Here is a 17,836-nt window from a genome sequence, read left to right on the forward strand (position 1 = left end):
ATTGAATTTTCTTTCACTTTCACTTTGTCTCTCCCGACCGCCGACCCTGCCAATCTCGTCTCCAGCCGTCGAAAAATTCTGTTCTCCGCAATATCTCTCCCCCGCAATCCCAGAGAGCGAGTGACCAAGGTAGAGTCATTGCGATTTGCTGCTATTCTTGGAGCGCTTTTACCAGCTACCTCTCTGTCGGTAGAGGGAAGCAATATGAATCGCCTTGTGGGTATGAAGATCCGTATGAAGTATATATTGGAAGGGACTGATAATCGGGTCAGCTGTGTTGATGATCAAGAACGACCATGGGAAAGACTGCCCTCACCTGCCAACAAGCGAGAGGCACGGATTCCTCCGCGGGATGAACTGCACATCAGACAGACATACGTGAGCGTATTTGTCATGAGGTGCGGAGGAGGCCTACGTACGTACCTGTTGGGGCTCTGGGAAAGAAGGCTGCGTAGGACAGTCCCGGTCGTTTGTGAGATCACGGTGGTAGACGTGTGTCAGACGGTTGGAGGGTCGGGGATCTGTCGAGACGATACCGGCATGGCTGTTAGACACCCAACAGCATTGGGAGTCAGCACCACCACCTTCCGTCCCGTATGTATCCGGCAATGTCACTTCACGGACATAGGACAAGGAACATCAGGAATGTCTACACGAGCTGACCCCCGATATAAACCGACGAAAGGACCCAACCCCCGTTCCGAAGCGGTCTCGACCGGGCGGACCGGGTCGTCCGGCACCGCACGATGTCTAGTCGATTGTCAAGATAGAAACGCGGCCCTGTCCGAGAATATCGTCGAGTGTCGTCGGCAATGAAGGACCAGGGGGGTGGCCGCATATGACAGGACAGACGGCGGCCGAATGTATGCGTGCCGCTGTGACATGGCGGGTAACTGCACACTGCACACAGAAAGGCAGGTTTGCCACTAGGATGTGAACTGTGTGCAGCTTCAAGCAGTTTGGAAGAGTTGCTTTGGGAGTCCCGATTTGGACATAACATGATTGCGGTAGTCCAGAAAGGGCCATGACATGCTTGGGTCTCTTGTGGGAATCTGCTGTACGCTCGGACGTTTTCCAGGGTGATAGGGTTGCCTTGTGGACGGTCTCGGCTATGCAAGCTTCTGCTTTTTCGATCAACGGTAGGGCATGGTGGAATCGTCGTTCGTAAACCTTGCCAGCGTGCCATTTCTTGCCAATCGTGTTCACCTCCTGTGTGAAGCTGCGTGGTCAGTTATGGTACTGTGCAGTCGCACTGGGAATCCCTTCCCTTCTTCCATCCTTTCAACATACCAAATGCTCGCTCTTGTCCGAATGTTTTATCCGATTCGATAAACGATCACAAGACGTTGCACACCGGTAGTCGTTTGTTTAAAGTGCCTGCAGCCATAGCCCCCCTTGCCTCCATGGCGTTGGAATGGCAACCTGGTCCAAGTGGACAGGTCCCTTTCTTGGTTCATTTCCTGGACCATCTCGTCACGCGTGGCTTTTCTGCAGTCTTTGGGGTTTGGGATATGGAACCCTGTCATGACTTCCAGTTCTGATAATGGTCTTGGTCATGATTGACAAAGCGGTAGGTTGATGTGTAAGTTGGTAGATGATGACACCCATTGGAGTCGAGCTTGGCAACGCCATCCACGTACTTTTCATGAAAGAAAAAGAGAGAAGAAAGTGAAATGAGTTTCTTGCTCCCTCTTCTTGGAAAAGTCTGATTTGGTGGGAGACGTCATCTGCTGCTCCTCTTTCCTTGTAAGGAACCGGAACACGCACAGACCTGGTGTTCATGGAAAGAGCCATGGCCGATTACCGGACATGTCGGTAATCGCTTGAATGTCCATTGTTCCTTCCTATCAGTACTTTCATCAAGCTCAGGATTGCGAATGGACCAGTTAGCGGACAACTTCCACATCGTTGCGAGGAATTGATTCTCTGCGATTGGCATACACGACAGAGCAGCTAGTATCACATAATCAAGTGTAGCTGTCCGGATGGCGACCGTCCCGAGAAACTCTATATGTCCAGGCCGCATATGGAAACTCAGGAGGACTCCTTGACAATGTTAGCTGACTGTTCGAAGAAATATCATCAGTGCAGATAAGTGCAAATTAAAACAAGGCTCTCACGAACCAATGAGGTGTCTCAAGGAATCGCGGGCCGGCCAAGGACGCCACAACTGACAACTGGCACAGCACGGCCATATCAGCTTCACTTATATACCAACCAACCACCAATTGCAGCATACGCTGTGTCTTACAGGTCGCGGCATACACCTTAAGAGATCTGGCCGATATAGGAGCCCGAAATGCGCAACCCACTCATTCTTTGTGGCACGAGGTGTCAATTTAAAGCCCCTGTGCCAGTATGTGCTAGTATAACGTGTGGCGTCGCCTAGTGTATGTATGGAATCCCTTCCCCGGGACCGACACGTTGTTTTGGTCCCGTCTGTTCGTTGCCTGAGTGAGTTGCGCCACCACACCTTGAGCTGGGTGTGGCTTCGGTCTATGTTTACTCCGGTGTCCACGATGCAAATACTTGACAATCATGACAGCCTCAACATGCCAAGCTGGACTATGAATGCGCCGTAATGTGCGACGCATATCTCATCACCTTGACTCTGCGCTTCATCCACGTAGACGGGGGCTTTATAAGACCGAATTCGGCCTCATGCTTAGCTCTGGACCCGACGACGTGATCCCAATCTCCGGCCCGGACCCGCTGGACGGGATAGCGAAATGTCCAGAAAAGGAAGGTCATAACAGATGGGTGTCAATAAATTTACCACCTCGATATCGCGTCTGATGAGGCTTATAGCACTATAACTTCAGGCGGCCACCTGCTATCTCAGCCTGTCAGTATGGTTATGTGGTTGATATGTCTGCCGAGTACATGAAAATGCACTGGCGATCCTGATCAATGTTAGCTTCTTCAATGCACCACGCAGAGCTGGAATTTGGTTCGGGTCTGAGAAACGTGCGATGAACACAAGTGACCACACTAAACGTCACCTCATGTCTTCCATTGTCACATCAGCCCGGGACTTGGTTGTCGGCCAGATCGGGCGGGGCTTACTCCGTGGAGAACCCTCAAGTCCTGGGGAGAGGAACCGGACGTTCAGCATCTCTGGATGACATGTAGGGCAGTGGTGTACGATCGTGAAGCTTAGGCAAGAGGTTAAAGCTTGCTCTGCATGTTCCTAGTGGACTAGATGGGTCATTGCACCTCGTTATAACTCATCCTCATGTTCTTAATACATTCACTTACTAACACTTACCTATGCTCTGTATTTAACCCGTCTGTAAAGGCTTTCTTGGTTATGTGAGTGTCAGTATTGGTCTGTCTAATCCCAAAAGGAATGACGGAGCTGCGGTAAATCTAGCAGGAGAGTCAAATCCAAGCGTAGACACAAAGTGTTTCTTGATATTGCCGGTAACCTTTTCCTACTCTTGATTTCTCCCTCACAAGACTAGATCTCTCCATGAGACAATACGGAGGCTAGGAGCTACCGCTACCGGCAGTCAAGACAGAACTCTTCAGAAATAGTTCGCTGCTTTATTGGTATCGACTTCGGTTCATTGCGTGTCTGGTAACCCTATTGCCACTGAGACATGACAAGCGAAGTCTAGAAAGATGAGCCTAGACCTAGGGGATCTTCATCCCAGAAGAACATTTGCGTCTTGGGATTTTGGGAAGATGCTCCATGGCTAACCAGGAGCAAGCCAACGGTGCTGGGAAATCATGAAGGAAAGTGTCACAAATCCGGCTATTCTTCGCGAATATGGTAGACTTTCACCATCGAACGCTTCCGTATCATAGCTGGCCGCGACATCCTTCCTCGCCAACGGAACAAGGAAACATGAACAAACATTTTGGAAAGGAACACATGGTCTTCTCACTTCCAGTGTAAGAGCCTCAAAAACATGACATTGATTGTATGCAGGACCCGAACACGTACTCGACCGGTGTTGATATTAATTCCGGGTATTTTTGGCTAGCGAGGAGCGGGAACTGATTTATTGCCTGCTAGGAAGGACGGGACACAAATTGAAGACCCTTCCAGCGACGGCCCGTTTGGTATCCGAGCTGGTTTCGCTCATCTCTCGTTCCGTGTCTTTGCAGAAGGTTTCGGAAGAACCAGGTAAAGGGAAGACTGCCCCTTGGGTTGGCACGGAAAAGCAAACGTTGCGCCATCCCTTCACCACTTTGTTGTTTCCACTACCCCTTTCCGACATGGAGGGTCCTAGGAGGAGTAGCCGTGACGAGCGAGGGGGAAGCGGATTGTGATGAGACCTGTCACCGGTCGGATGCATCTCCTCGTCATCTACACAGTTTGTGAATCGAACAGGTGAGGGACGGAATCCACCAGTGTCTAGATCCTGTAGTGTAGGGATCAAGACATGGGTCCTCCAAACCCCACAAAATGCACCGTTGAGAACCAAGGTTCTGATCCCGACGTGGACCCGTTTTCCCGTTGTATCGTTGTACATCACTTGAATGGAGGCTTCCTGATGTGAAGAGGTCTGGACAACGTCCGAGCTGAACCAGACTGGAAACGGACTCAAGAAACACTGCCAAGATGCGATTCCAAGACTCATACGGGATGGAAGTGGAGAGAGTTCCCGTCATCTTCTTGTTATACTGTCGAGAAGAGGAATGATGAAAGGAATCCATGTCCTTCTCTGCAGATCGAGTCTGCTAGCAGTGCCTTTTTGTCATTCAACAGACACGCTAATCGAGCTCATCGGAGTCGAATACCCGCACCATAGGAAGGAAGTGATAGCGAGGAAGCGGGTAGAGGGAAGTGAGGAGAGTGAGGGGGTCCGATTTGAAGTTGGTGGGGATGATACCAGGGGCAAAGAGCAAATCAAAGGCTGGAAGGGAGGAAGCGATACATGTCCTGATGGTCTTAGTACGCTCAAATATAGGGCTGAGGTTCAAGGAACCCATGTGTGATTGGCTTCTTGCAGTCTTCAAGGTAACTGGATTGGGCAAAATGACGGGCCTGGGTCCGTCTGCATTCAGGACGGCCCTTGCTCGCCCTGTTGCTCGCTCTCATGTGGCCGTGAGATTCAGACGTTGACATCGTTGGTTAGCATTAGTGATGCTGTTTGCTGTGCGGACCAGTGCAAGAAACACCGTAAAAACCGTGTCGAATGAGAACGATGAAGAAGACATGCCGTTCATGCCGCGGCCGCTAGCCGGTTTCAGATGACCATCAGTTTGCCCAGTCTCTCGACACAGTGAATATTGAGAAAGGGCATCGATGGGGGCATTGGGGGTCGGATAAAAAAGGGCCACGAGAGTGCCATGTTGGCCGGTGAAAGCATGGCGATAGGGAAGAGAAGCATCACCATCTGCTGATTCAAGCATGCAGCGTGCAGCCGTGGGGGAGAAGAGGGAGAAGATCGTTGTGACGCTTGGTCAGCTGAAGACCAATGCCAGTGAGTTTGCGTGATGTTGACACTTGTCCTGGCTTTTTGACTGGAGAAGGTTACCTCTAAAAGTGGTCTCTAAGTGGGTGTCCTGGATGTCCTGGGTGCTTTGGCCCCGTCAACCCCCGAGCTACCCTTCCTTCGCCTCTTCCCGCGCGGTACCGGACATGGTGCTCCTCAGGTTGTACCGGTCGAGACAGCCCCCTCCCGCCCTTCAGTCCAGACAAGTCCCGGGGAAAGGGGGGTGCTAGGTCTAGTGCTGAGTGGTCCATTCAGTCCATGATGCCCTGGGTGAGGTCAGGAGTGTACTGTAGCTCGTAGTCAGCCTGGGAATGACAGGTTACACGGCCCGCGCCAGTTTCCATCATTGTTGTTACCTGTTCCTCCTCTTCATGATGTCGATACAGTGACTGCTATCCGACTCAGACACAGGTTCAGACTCAGTGACCCGCCGGGAACCGAAGCGGGTGAATGGCTTGAGGAAAACCTCCGAACCTCCACCGAGGCGTAGTTGCCAGTCGCTGATGATTGATCACCTAATTCTCGAATGGGGCTAGGGAGCAGGGTGAGGGTTCAGCCGGCAGATACCTGGTAGATGATGACCGAAACACTTCGGATCAATGGCAACGACGTTGTTGGTGCTGGTGTGTCCCGGTTTCGTTTCTTTTTCTTTTTTTTTCTCTTGGTGTCCGGACTCCGGAATTCGGAAAGGAGGAAGGACTGTGAGGACAAGGAGTAAGGAGTTGGGTTGGGGACTCCAAGTTGGAGGAGAGAAGATGGCTGCCTGGGAAGCTGCCGATTGGAAGTCCTGCAATTTTCGGACCGGCAACTGTGTGCCTCCTGCCGAGTAAAATGGCTGATTTGGGGAAGGTACATGACTCTGCCGCGCGCCTTCCTCCCAGATCATCACTCAGTCTCCAATTGATTCATCCATCGAGTTCCAGGAATGCCTTGCTCTTGCCGTCTGAGTGCAGTCAGTCTATCAAAGAGCAGCTTTGAACCTTCCTTATTCAGAGACGTTTGGCCAACTTGGGGTTGATAGGCTCACCGCCTCAAAACCCGGTTAAATCAATGCCCCAGCGAGACCGGTGCAGATTATGCTTCAATCGGGTGCACGGTACCTATCATTCAATCGGACAGGCCCCACATCACCGTTTGACGTTCGCTACCCCTGTCGATGGAGCACCTTGTCCCCCACACCATTGACTTTGACACTTTGCTCTTTTTTTTTCTCCAATCACTGAACCACTCCAGGCACTTGGTCGCACTGCATCCAATTCTGCAACTTTGCGAGTCTGCGAACAACCTGATGAACCGAACCTCTAGTTTGCAGATTGCAAGGAGGATTCTCACAGAAGGCTGACTGCGCCAACGAACCGTTCGCCAGAGAAGACGACATCCATCCCTCAACTAGCTCAACCTAGTAGTACCATAGTCATCCAGCTCAAGCTGTGCTGTTCTGTGCTTCAGTCAAACAGTGGAGGGCGCGGGATTCCGGACATCCAAGACATGTCCCTCCTCCCTCCCTCTCTCAGCTTACACAGTATCGAGCCGATAGATCTACTAGCGAATGATGCATATCTGCCATCCTGGCCGATACAGCAAATTTCGTTGAGCTCGAGCTCCTCCCGAGAAAGGCCCTATTCTCTTCTCTCTTGACTGTCTAATTTGCCCGACATGTCTCCAGCGTCGCTCTCGCTTGTGCTTTGAGGGACGAACTGATGGGGCCTCTGTGATATTTATCAAACACCTACAGGACGAAACAAGAAGCTCACTGGTCAAGACAAGAGCTCGATCCATTAAGACCCATGGCAAGGCAGCTTTCTTGCATGCAAAATGTCCACCTCGTCACGACATACATATCTCGAACATCTCCGCTTGTCCAGCTACCACGACGCCAAGAAGGCTTGATCCCCCAGTACCATACCCCCCAACGGGCAAGGCGCCCTATGCAGCCACAGCAACTACCTTACAGGTCTGACCGCAGACACGCATTCGAAGCGGCGTTGCCATTTTGCCGACCCTGTCTCACCGGCCCTGTCCTTCAACCCCGGTCACCGACCGTCCCACGGCTAGCAGCCGACATGCGTAACCAAGATTTGCACTTTGAGGTCGAGGTGACAGCTCGACCTTGACGGTCTCTTGAACGAGCACTTCGGACCCAGACCGAGACCGGGGGCCTGAATCTGGACTGTATCAGTCCTCAGTGCCGGCTGATTCCCCAACTTTCGCCCTTCTGCCCAAAACCAGAACCATTGAACCGAACTCGGTTATCCTAGTGTTTTTGCTAGTTTCAACGGTTGACACTAAAAAGAGCCCAGAGGAGATGAACTCCGCCCAAGACCTCACAGAACAGGCTCCTCTTTGTCTCGACGACTCACCACTTCCCTCCTTCACCTAACCCATAAGGACGACAGCCCAAGACATGGTCGAACTGAGTATCACTACTAAAAGGCCATGACCTCAAGTCGAATCATATCAACACATTCAACCGCCGTCCTCTACTTGTCAGACCGGCCAAACGCCATGTCTCGGAATCCGGGCCTCTCCTGACGTTATCGAAATGCGAGCGGGCGAAATGCACGACCGTAATCCGAACTGGTTCGAACAGGTTGGGTCATTGGCCTCATGAGCCAACATCAGTTTGTAGGCTTGCATACCGGTGTTGAAGAAAAAAATGCTTGGCAACGAACAGGCGTAGAGCTGAAACAAGACTCTGGTCAAGGCCAGCTCGGTCCTGCCGAATCATGCTTGGCCATCCTAACCGGCCAGTTCGTGCTATGCCCTGGAGCCTATACCATACAGCGCTCGTGAGGCCGCTAACGCTACAAATCCCCCTGTACTTGCATTCGGGTCTCAACGTCGCCGGCGATGCTCTCTCGCTTTGACCTCTTGGAAGATTCTTCAGACCTTCGAAAACGCCAATCAATCCGCCAGCCTCGCACTTCACACACGCTAACACGGAACTTGGACCGTAGCCACCGAGAGCTTCTCGAAACTGAATGCGTGTATTGGTCATGCATCGACGATAAGACTTGGCGATTCCTGAGAAGAAAGCCGTGAGAACGGATGTCGAAACTATTGACTGGCAATTACACGGCAGCAATGCACGCGCAAACCGTGTCTGGATGAACCACCATGGTAGATGTGAGGTCCTTTGCACAGCTATCCTCCGTAGCTACCCTTACCTGGCAGTTCTCGGTGCCGTTCCCGCATTACCTTTGGTAGTAACCTGCCATCTTCATCGACGCCACCATGTGCGTGTTCCTGAATATCGCCCATCGGGTGTGCCACTACCCACTGATGAACTTGCTCAAGATTTTACAACTCGAGCCCCGAAAAAGTCCTCTCTCTGCCTGAGATCAAAGGATCTCTGGTCGTTTGTGCGGCGGAAGTCGGGACTCGGGACTCGGGACTCCGGGAGCGCTGCGGAAACAACCAAGCTTCATCACGGACATGTCAAACGCCCCGGGCGTCATTTCCGTCAGGGCATAGATGGTTTCCAAGCACAGAAAATTGCGGTGTCGGAAATCCTCACCTCATGTTGAGCCATGAGGGAAGCCTTGGAAACATGTCCTTTAATGCATGCAGAGATGGCATGGTGAAGGCACCGCACGGACGCTAACAAAGTCCAAAATAGGTCAGGGCAGCAATGCTTTGTATCATGCACACTGCCAGGAACAAATGAAGCCTCTTCTTTCAGCTTGGACGTTGAATAAATTGAATCAGCTCGTCGGTCGATTTGGTGCCGTTCAAATATTCAGGAGATTGAGACGCCGAGATTTTGGAACCTTTTTGGTGGAGAGGGCTTCATCATTGTTCACCTTTGCCTCTACAGCGCTCACTTGGTAGGTATCTGTTTACGTACAAACTCCTTAGGTGAACTTGTTAAGGTGGGTGACCAACCGCTTTTGGTACGGGATAGTTACATTTACATTTATCCAGAATTATCTCTCTGGTCTTGGCACAGGCTCAAGTACCAAGTACACGCCTCGTACCCTTTGCGCAAGTGAATCCCCTCACTTTCTCAGATCGGAATGTACAGGGTACATCTGAAACGAGTGGCAGAGCAAGACAGAGGATCGTTCCTGAGAGGTGTTGCCCTTCAGGAGTACCGTTTCCTTCATAGTGGAGAACTTTCCCGTCCATCCCATCTCTGACCCATGCCATGCATGGCTTTCTACCACCCACCACAACTACTTTGCAGTAGTTTCTTTGCTGAAAACGTGCAAAACATGTTCAGCAGCAGGGCCTCTTCTTCATCTGACCCCGTAGGTTGCTCCTCAACGCTTGGAAAGACACTGGCTGGAATCAGGTCCTTGTCTATGTTCCCGCTGCAGACCTGACTACTAAGGTAGTTAGCACCCCGTGGCCTATCACGATCTCTCACTTTAAAGAGGCAAGCAAGCTAAAGCAGAGCAAATCCTGCTTGAGGGTTACCAGTGGGTTCAAGTCGGCGAACGGATCCTGTCAATCTCTCTTGTTTCCTAGGAAAGGAAAGACACGGAGAATCAAGAGGCAAGAGACAAACGGGGCTAAGCGGTTCCTGTCAAATCACCAGTTGCAATACCACGCAGCTATTATTATACGAGGCCACTACATATACAGTATTGGGATTTTATATTGAGGTGTTGAACTGACCTGACAAAACAGAGGGGGAAGAGAAACGTTGACAGACCCCGGTCCATGATATCCCGGCCGACCCCGGCCCTGCCTTGCGCTTGGCACATCCTCCCCCGTCATGTCTGTAGGGATGCTTGATGCGGAAGTGGTCTATGGCAGCCTGGACTGGACTGGAGAAAGACTGCTCGACTGTACACACCCTCCTTACCCTCTTCCTCCTCGTTAAAGGACCAGACCGATTTAAGGCACTTGACTGACACTGGCCAGGCTTGGAAACACCCCGGTACCTAGTCACCCTGTATCCAGACGACATCCTCGTTGTCAATCATATATCGGTGTCCGCTCATCTTGCTACCCTGCCTACATTAATATCATACATCCCATCCTCTTGTTTATAGATGACCACACGGACTCATCTTAGCTGAAGGATCCTACTGTTTACCACTCTTGTTATTCACATCAAGTTATTGTTCCTCTTCCTTTCATATCCAACCCGCATCCTCTAGGACTTGGAAAACAGATAAACTCAGCTCCTCCTCACCAGCATCGCCACTCGGTTGAAAAGGTCTTGGAAGACGGCAGCTTCGACTTGCTTCTTCTCGGTGACGACAGGACAACAGTACCACAACCAAGTTCAGTTGCAGCTTCCGTGGTTCGACGTTACCTTTGTCTGATCAGAATATTATTGGGAAGGCACGATTCGCTACCAGAAGGTGGACTCTTCGACCCAGTTTTCTCCTCACCCCACCATTTTCTTCGACAACTTACCTCCACGACATAGTGATGGCAACATCATCGCCGCCGTCCATGGACGGCATGTCACCCGTTTATGAACTCAAGATCCGTCAACAGCCCAAGAATGCGCGAGTAGCCATCGGGAAAGAAAAAGGTGAGACCAGAGCAGCACCTCCAGCGCAGACACTGGGGCGATTCGGACACCACCATGACAAGACAATACTAACAAGACTCCAACATCAAAGCAGACAGAAAGCCTATCGATCCCCCTCCCATCATCCAGCTCGATATCCACCCTATGCGCCATCAAATACACAACCCTTACCTGATCCTCGTCTGCAAACTCGTCGCCCCAGGTAGTACCGAGAACGACGATGCCAACCACCAGCAACCTGAACCCAAGGAGAACGACCTGACCGGCTCCCTTTGCTCGTCTCCATACGTTCTCAAGGACACCAACAATGCCCAAGGCCTCTTCTTCATCTTCCAGGACGTCTCAGTACGCCGCGAAGGTACCTATCGTCTCGAGTTCAACCTCTTCGAGCTCAAGCCTTTGACCAGGGAATGCATCGCCCTAGCCAGAACCACCTCCGAGAAGTTCGTCGTGTTCCCTCACCGGTACTTCCCCGGAATGGCCGAGAGCACCTTCTTGACAAGGTCGTTCAGCGATCAAGGCGTGCGCATCCGACTACGCAAGGATAGCCGAAGCGTCAGCACGCGCAAGAGAGGTGCCAGCGCTTTGGGGGTCGGAGCAGGCAGCGGTGGTGTCGTAGGGCGTCTGAGGGCCGGCTCGACGATAGGTCTAGGCGGACAACAATACTCGCCCATCACCATCTCCCACCACTCCCAGTCCCACGGCAGCGGCGGTAGCCACGATGAGCTCTCACCAACCAGCACCAGCCCAATGCACCGCATCAACACCACCCTAGCCGGTCATCACCACCATGACCTCATCCCAGGCATCGGCCACTTGGACCGTGGTCATCATCGCGGCTCACTAGCCTCCCAGACATCTTCAAGCCTGCTCGACTCTCCCTCAAATACCATGCTCACCTCCCCCACCGTCACAGGCGTAGGCGGCTTTGGCGCCTCCACGGCCACAACAATGGGTGGTAGCGGCAACTACTCCTTCACCGGCGTCGCCGCGGCGCAGCAGTACTCCTACCCTGGCGCAGCCCTCAGTCTGACCACTGGCACCACCGCTGATGATCGGTACTACGATTACAACAGAGCTGGTAAGCGGCCTAGGTTATTGCACGGTGTAGATGATCCGCTCGACCATTCCTATGGGAGAGATCCTTACGGACGGGATCCCTACGACCATCATCATCGGGTGGTCGGAAGCGTGACTCTACCGCCCCATACTCAAGGGTATGCGACGATGGATGCTGCACATGGGTATCACAGTCGGCATCATGATTATTATGGGGCGACGGCTGCGGGGGCTTACTTTGGGTCGGGGATGTGACTTGCCATTCGCGAGATTGTCGGCGTTGAAGGTTGATCTGGCTGCTGAAGGTGAATTGTTGGTAAGTAGTTCGCTCTTTTCCCCTGGGTTCTGGTGAATTTGTAACTAACTCCTTGGTACAAAAGCAGGTAGGTACCATTCGCTTGTTGATCTACATACACACCTTCTGCTCTCACGGCCCCTTTTCAATTTTTCCTTCTTTTTCCCGAACACGAATAAGAACACGATACCGCTCGCGCACAGCATGTTGCAGATACCAAGCTTTGTAATTGCTGCTTTTGTTCTTCCTCTTTGCCTTTCCTTCTACTTCGCGTTGCTTTCTCTTTCCTGCCTACCCCTTGCTTTATTCCCCTTGTCCTCCATCTTGCTTTCACATCTCATGCTTTACTTGCTCGTTGGTCGGTTCTGGAAAACGGCGTCGATGGTTGTTGTCTCCTACTATGACTTCGGTGGAGGCGGCTGGCAACGGGTGCCCTCTGTTGTTTCTTCTGGAATTGTCTGGTTGCTCTGGTTGCTCTGGTTGCGTATGGTGGTCACCGGCCGGTGGTGGGAACGATACCCCTTTTCCTTGAATTACTCACTCACACACTCTCTCTCAACTCCTGGTTGTCCCTGTCTGGCTGGTTATTCATTTGGTTTGAATTTTGTTCTGAAAGGCAAAAAGAATGATGGATGTGCAAACACGCTGAATTTGAAAAAGTTATTGGGAACTTGCTTTGGTGATGGGAGGATATCTGATATTTTTTGGGTTCGGAAGTTGTATGGACATCAGGATATTAGGACACAGGAGGACATAGGCAAGGACATAGCACAGATACATAGTAGCTGGAACAGAATGGAAGATTCACATCTTGCAGGTAGCGAGTGGGGAATGTATTTGGTGAACAGTGAAGAGATTTCCATTGAAATGGTTTCTTTCCACTGCCACCCTTTTCAGAAGCACCGCATCTGCTACTGTATGTAGCTACCTTTAGAGTCTAGCTAGCTGAGAGCAGAGCAGCACACCCACTCAGTTGACTAACTAAACCCACCACCAAAATTGTCTTGTCATGGATACCCCACGATATCATTACTGTAATGATGCACAAGTCAGCGAACCATTCTAACACATGGAACCACAAGCAGGGTATACTAACATGCATCGCAGCCGTCAATCGTAGCCTCGTAGCTGTCCATGATCGACCCTTTCAAAACCCATCGCTGCTACGTCACCAAGCCCAGATGTCTTCATGGTACTGGCTTCACAGCTCCATAAGGTAGGTAGGTACTGTAAGATTACGTTAGAGGCAAAGGACGGAGTTATCTTCCTGCAAGTTAGGCCGGGAAGGATTTAAAAACAGCAAGGTCGACGACAGGAGAAGGAAAGGTTACTGAGTGGTCTACAGGAGACATAACCTCAGTTCAACTCAGTTCGAAGTGCGGAGAGCGGAGTCCGGACCCGAGGACAACGCCTTGGTTGCAGGGGTGTACATGGAATATTGAGCGGCGCGCGGCGGCTACTGGCCTGGCCTGACCGGTCTCTGGTTCTCTCATCTCTGGTTGGTGCCTTCTGCTTTTATCATGATAATCAATCTGGGTTCCCACCTTGGAGACATGTGGTTTTTTGAGCATTACCTGGGGCACTACCTTGTGTAACTCGCGCCCGTGGATGCTGGGGATGATAGGTATGGTATTGGGTTTTGGAGATGGATACTGGAAAACCCTGAGGGGTGGGAACGTTGGAGGATCTAGGGTTACTGGGCATCTCAAGATGCTGGCGATACTGGGAGTGGAGGATGTTGTTGAAGTCTTAATGAAGTCTGAAGTCTGGATGAAAGTCCGAAGGGTCAACTGTGCCACCAGTTGAGATATCCTACTTTATTAACCCAGAAGACGACTCTAGCCACGAGTGGTCGAGATCTAATCTTTTGAAAAACCAAGGTAAGGAAAAACTTAAAAAAAAACTAAACAAAATTCCATGGATCAGGATTATACATACTTCCGCAGCTGGGCAGGGCTAGAGTAGCTACGCTACTTCTTCTTCTTCTCTCCCTTTCCGGCACCAGCACCCTTCTTCTCAGCCTCAGCCTTAGCCCTCTCCTCATCCCTAGCCTTAGCAGCGCTCAACTCAGTCAACAGCTTAGCAGGGTTCGCAGACATGGAGCCTGAGCCTCTGGAAGTTCCCGGAGGGTAGTAGGGAGTAGGCGGGCGCTTGGAAAACTCGTCGAAGGAGGACTTGGTTTTGTCGAAGTAAGACTTGGGCAGGATGAAGAGGGGCTTGGGTTTCTTGGAGTTGGGAGACATCTTGATTGCTGGTTGAGTTTCAGTCGAGTGTTGAGGACGTTGATTTGGTTCGCTTGTGCTTGGGCGGTGGCTGCTGATCTCAGTGAGCGATTCGGTGATCAGTGATCAGTGACCGGTAGTGTTGGAGTGACTGCTGGCGATTGGCGTTGTGAAAATGATGCCGGCAGTCAGGTTTAGAAAAGCGGAATGGATGGGAGTAGGATGAGGTAGAGAGGTGCGCACAAACAGAGTATTTGTACCAATTTTTTTTAGGTTTTTTTTTTCTTAGTTTTTTTTTGGACGAACATTCTTACTGCTTATTTTGGGCAGGTAGGTGAATAGCAATAATAGGAATCCATTGGAGTGGATTAAGTGTCTGATAAGTTATAGATCGAATTCTGTTGACAAAGGCTATGTTGTGAAGTTGCGAACTGGGGATGACAGCAAAGGGGTGATGGGCTGGAGTGGAGCGTTCGCGAAGGGTCTTTTGACTTTTTATTGAATTGGCGCTGGCTTGGCTAACCGCATCGGTTGCTTGCTATTGTCCTCTATTCGACGCGATGGACTTCGTCGGTGGAAGTGTCGTAGAAGTGTTTTGGGATTTCATCCGAACGTTACCAAGGTGGGCCATCAAGGTACCTTACCTGCGATATGAAACATATCCGTCCTATTTTATTTTTTATTTTTTGGACAATAGAAAGTCTGTGCTTTATCAATAGAAGCATACCGGCAATTTTGATTTGGTGTTGATCGCCTGAGAGTTTTCCGCATCGAAGAGCTACTGACAAGTGTCGACCATGGTTCACCAGAATGAAGCCATCTTCAACTCCAACTCCAACCTCGTGCATTGCATTGGGGTAAACCCCAAGAATGTACTCCTCATGATCGACGCTCGACAGCCTAAAACTCGGCACATTTTACCCCGGATCATCAGCTAGTGACTTTACCCGACATTGCTCGAGTGGGAAATACGACGTTGAACCTTCTCTCGTCTCCTCATTTTCGGCGGGGTGAGTGTTTACCCCGGATATTTTTTCTGGTCTTGTCGTCATAGTTCAACACAACTTAATCTATGGTTAGCATATTTAATCCGAGCAGGAGCCTCCCTCTCAGACTCACCACCAGGCTCTCTCTGCAGATCCACACTCGTGGCCTAGCTCCCTCAAGAACCATGATATTCCTCCCAACCACTCTCCTCGCCCTCGCCTCATGTGCCCTCCTCCCCACAGCCCTAGCATCGTCTCCTTGGGGACACCCTACCTCTAACCGCAACTCAACAATCCACAACCCCATCCTCCCCGGCTTCCACCCCGACCCCTCCTGCATCTTCATCCCCGACGGCGTCCACGCCCAAACCTTCCTCTGCGCCTCCTCCTCCTTCAACGCCTTCCCCGGAATCCCCCTCCACGCCAGCGTCGACCTGCAGAACTGGAAACTCATCGGGCACGTGTTGAACCGACCCTCACAGCTTCCCAGACTCGCCGAAACAAATCGAAGCACCAGTGGCATCTGGGCGCCGACACTTCGGTACCACGACAAGACGTTTTGGCTGGTGACGACGCTGGTGGACGATGATAGGCCGAAGGAGGATAGTTCGCGATGGGATAATGTGATTTTCAAGGCCAAGGACCCGTGGGATCCGATGAGTTGGAGCAAGGCAGTGCATTTTGAATTTGAGGGGTATGATACGGAGCCGTTCTGGGATGCGGATGGGAAGACGTATATTAATGGGGCTCATGCTTGGCAGGTTGGGTGAGTTCCTCCTTCCCCTTCGAGTCGATGTTTCGGTAAGGAGGGTTTGAGCGTAGACAGGGACTGAACTGACATGGTGATATAAGGAGAATAGGCCGGCGATTCAACAAGCTGAGGTGAACCTAGAGACGGGAGAAGTGGGTGAGTGGAAGACGATCTGGAACGGAACGGGCGGGATGGCGCCCGAGGGACCGCATATTTATCGGAGAGATGGGTGGTATTACTTGCTTGCTGCTGAGGGTGAGTTCATCACGATGTACGGGGGAAGAGAAGAAGAAAGCTGACAAGAAACAGGAGGTACGGGTGTTGACCACATGGTCACCATGGCCCGATCGAGGAGTGTCCATGGCCCGTTCGAAGCCAACCCTGCGAATCCGGTGTTGACTAACGCCAACACTACCAGTCTGTGTAAGTCTCTTTATCTCCCCATATCATCTCCCATTTCACCATGCTGACACTCGTGGGTGCAGTCCAAACAGTAGGCCATGCAGACCTCTTCGCCGACGCCTCCGGCAACTACTGGGGCGTAGCCCTCTCCACCCGCTCTGGTCCTTCCTACCTGAACTACCCCATGGGCCGGGAAACCGTCTTAACCCCGGTCTCCTGGCCCTCCGGCTCTGACTTTCCCATCTGGTCTCCCATCAGCGGGACCACATCCAGCTGGCCTCTTCCCAACCCCAGTCCAAAGAACAAGAAAATCCCTGACGGCCCCATGTCAGGCCCCTACATCACTGAAGATGACCACACCACCACTTTCTCCAATAAGCCAGGGCTTCCAGCGCACTTCACCCACTGGCGATTTCCCAACCCGTTGCACTACGCTGTCTCGCCGCCTGAGAAGAAAGGAACACTGAAACTGAACCCATCAAAGCTGAACTTGACAGGACTAGAAAACGGGAATTACGCTGGAGCACAAGGTCAGAGCTTTGTAGGACGACGACAGCAGGATACGCTATTCCGGTACGCCATCGACATCGATTTTGTCCCCGAAAAGGAAGGAGACGAAGCGGGCGTGAGCGTGTTTTTGACGCAGAACCATCACTTGGATCTTGGGGTGGTGCTGCTTCCTGCTGGGTCAGCTACTACCTCTACCGAGTCAACGTTTCCGGGACATAACTCTTCCTCAACTGAGGAAAAAGGGGGGTTGGTGCCACATGTTAGGTTCCGCGGGATATCGTATATCCCCGTTCCTGAACCGGTGGTTGTTGCTCTGCCTGAGTACTGGGTGGGCGGTAGCTTGACGCTGGAGATCAAGGCGATCAACTTTACGCATTATGCGTTTTCGGTTGGACCGGCGGGACGCAGGTCGGAGATGCAGACGGTTGTGACGGCTTCGAATGCTGCCGTTAGTTGGGGGTTTACGGGGACGATATTGGGCGTTTATTGTACGAGTAATGGGCGGAGGGAGAATGGGGTGGGGGCACCGGTTTATGTGAGGAAGTGGGTGTATGAGGGTGAGGGGCAGTTCAGGGATTAGGATCTGATAGAAAGTAGGAAATGTTGGATGTGGAATGTGGAATGTGGTTCATGACGGTTGTTGTCTTCGGGGTGATCATGTGGTAAACAGTGA

General features: G+C 51.6%; 3 protein-coding genes across 3 annotated transcripts; 2 read left to right on the forward strand and 1 right to left on the reverse strand.

Moving 5' to 3' along the window:
• The first annotated feature begins 10,453 nt into the window (after nucleotides 1-10,453).
• Nucleotides 10,454-12,310, forward strand: SMAC4_06989 (uncharacterized protein). Its single transcript, XM_003349105.2, has 2 exons — nucleotides 10,454-10,938; nucleotides 11,033-12,310. The coding sequence occupies exons 1-2, from the start codon at nucleotides 10,833-10,835 to the stop codon at nucleotides 12,250-12,252; spliced, it is 1,326 nt and encodes a 441-aa protein (XP_003349153.1). The 5' UTR covers nucleotides 10,454-10,832; the 3' UTR covers nucleotides 12,253-12,310.
• A 1,952-nt stretch (nucleotides 12,311-14,262) lies between these two features.
• SMAC4_06988 (uncharacterized protein) lies at nucleotides 14,263-14,535 on the reverse strand (the record flags this gene model as incomplete). Its single annotated transcript, XM_003349104.1, has 1 exon — nucleotides 14,263-14,535. The coding sequence occupies one exon, from the start codon at nucleotides 14,533-14,535 to the stop codon at nucleotides 14,263-14,265; it is 273 nt and encodes a 90-aa protein (XP_003349152.1).
• A 1,150-nt stretch (nucleotides 14,536-15,685) lies between these two features.
• Nucleotides 15,686-17,743, forward strand: SMAC4_06987 (uncharacterized protein; the record flags this gene model as incomplete). The annotated part of the gene is made up of 4 exons (XM_003349103.1): nucleotides 15,686-16,266; nucleotides 16,361-16,506; nucleotides 16,561-16,674; nucleotides 16,737-17,743. The coding sequence occupies 4 exons, from the start codon at nucleotides 15,686-15,688 to the stop codon at nucleotides 17,741-17,743; spliced, it is 1,848 nt and encodes a 615-aa protein (XP_003349151.1).
• Between the last annotated feature and the right edge of the window lie 93 nt (nucleotides 17,744-17,836).

This window comes from Sordaria macrospora, chromosome 7 (genome assembly GCF_033870435.1).
Source record: "Sordaria macrospora chromosome 7, complete sequence".
Lineage (NCBI taxonomy): Eukaryota > Fungi > Ascomycota > Sordariomycetes > Sordariales > Sordariaceae > Sordaria > Sordaria macrospora.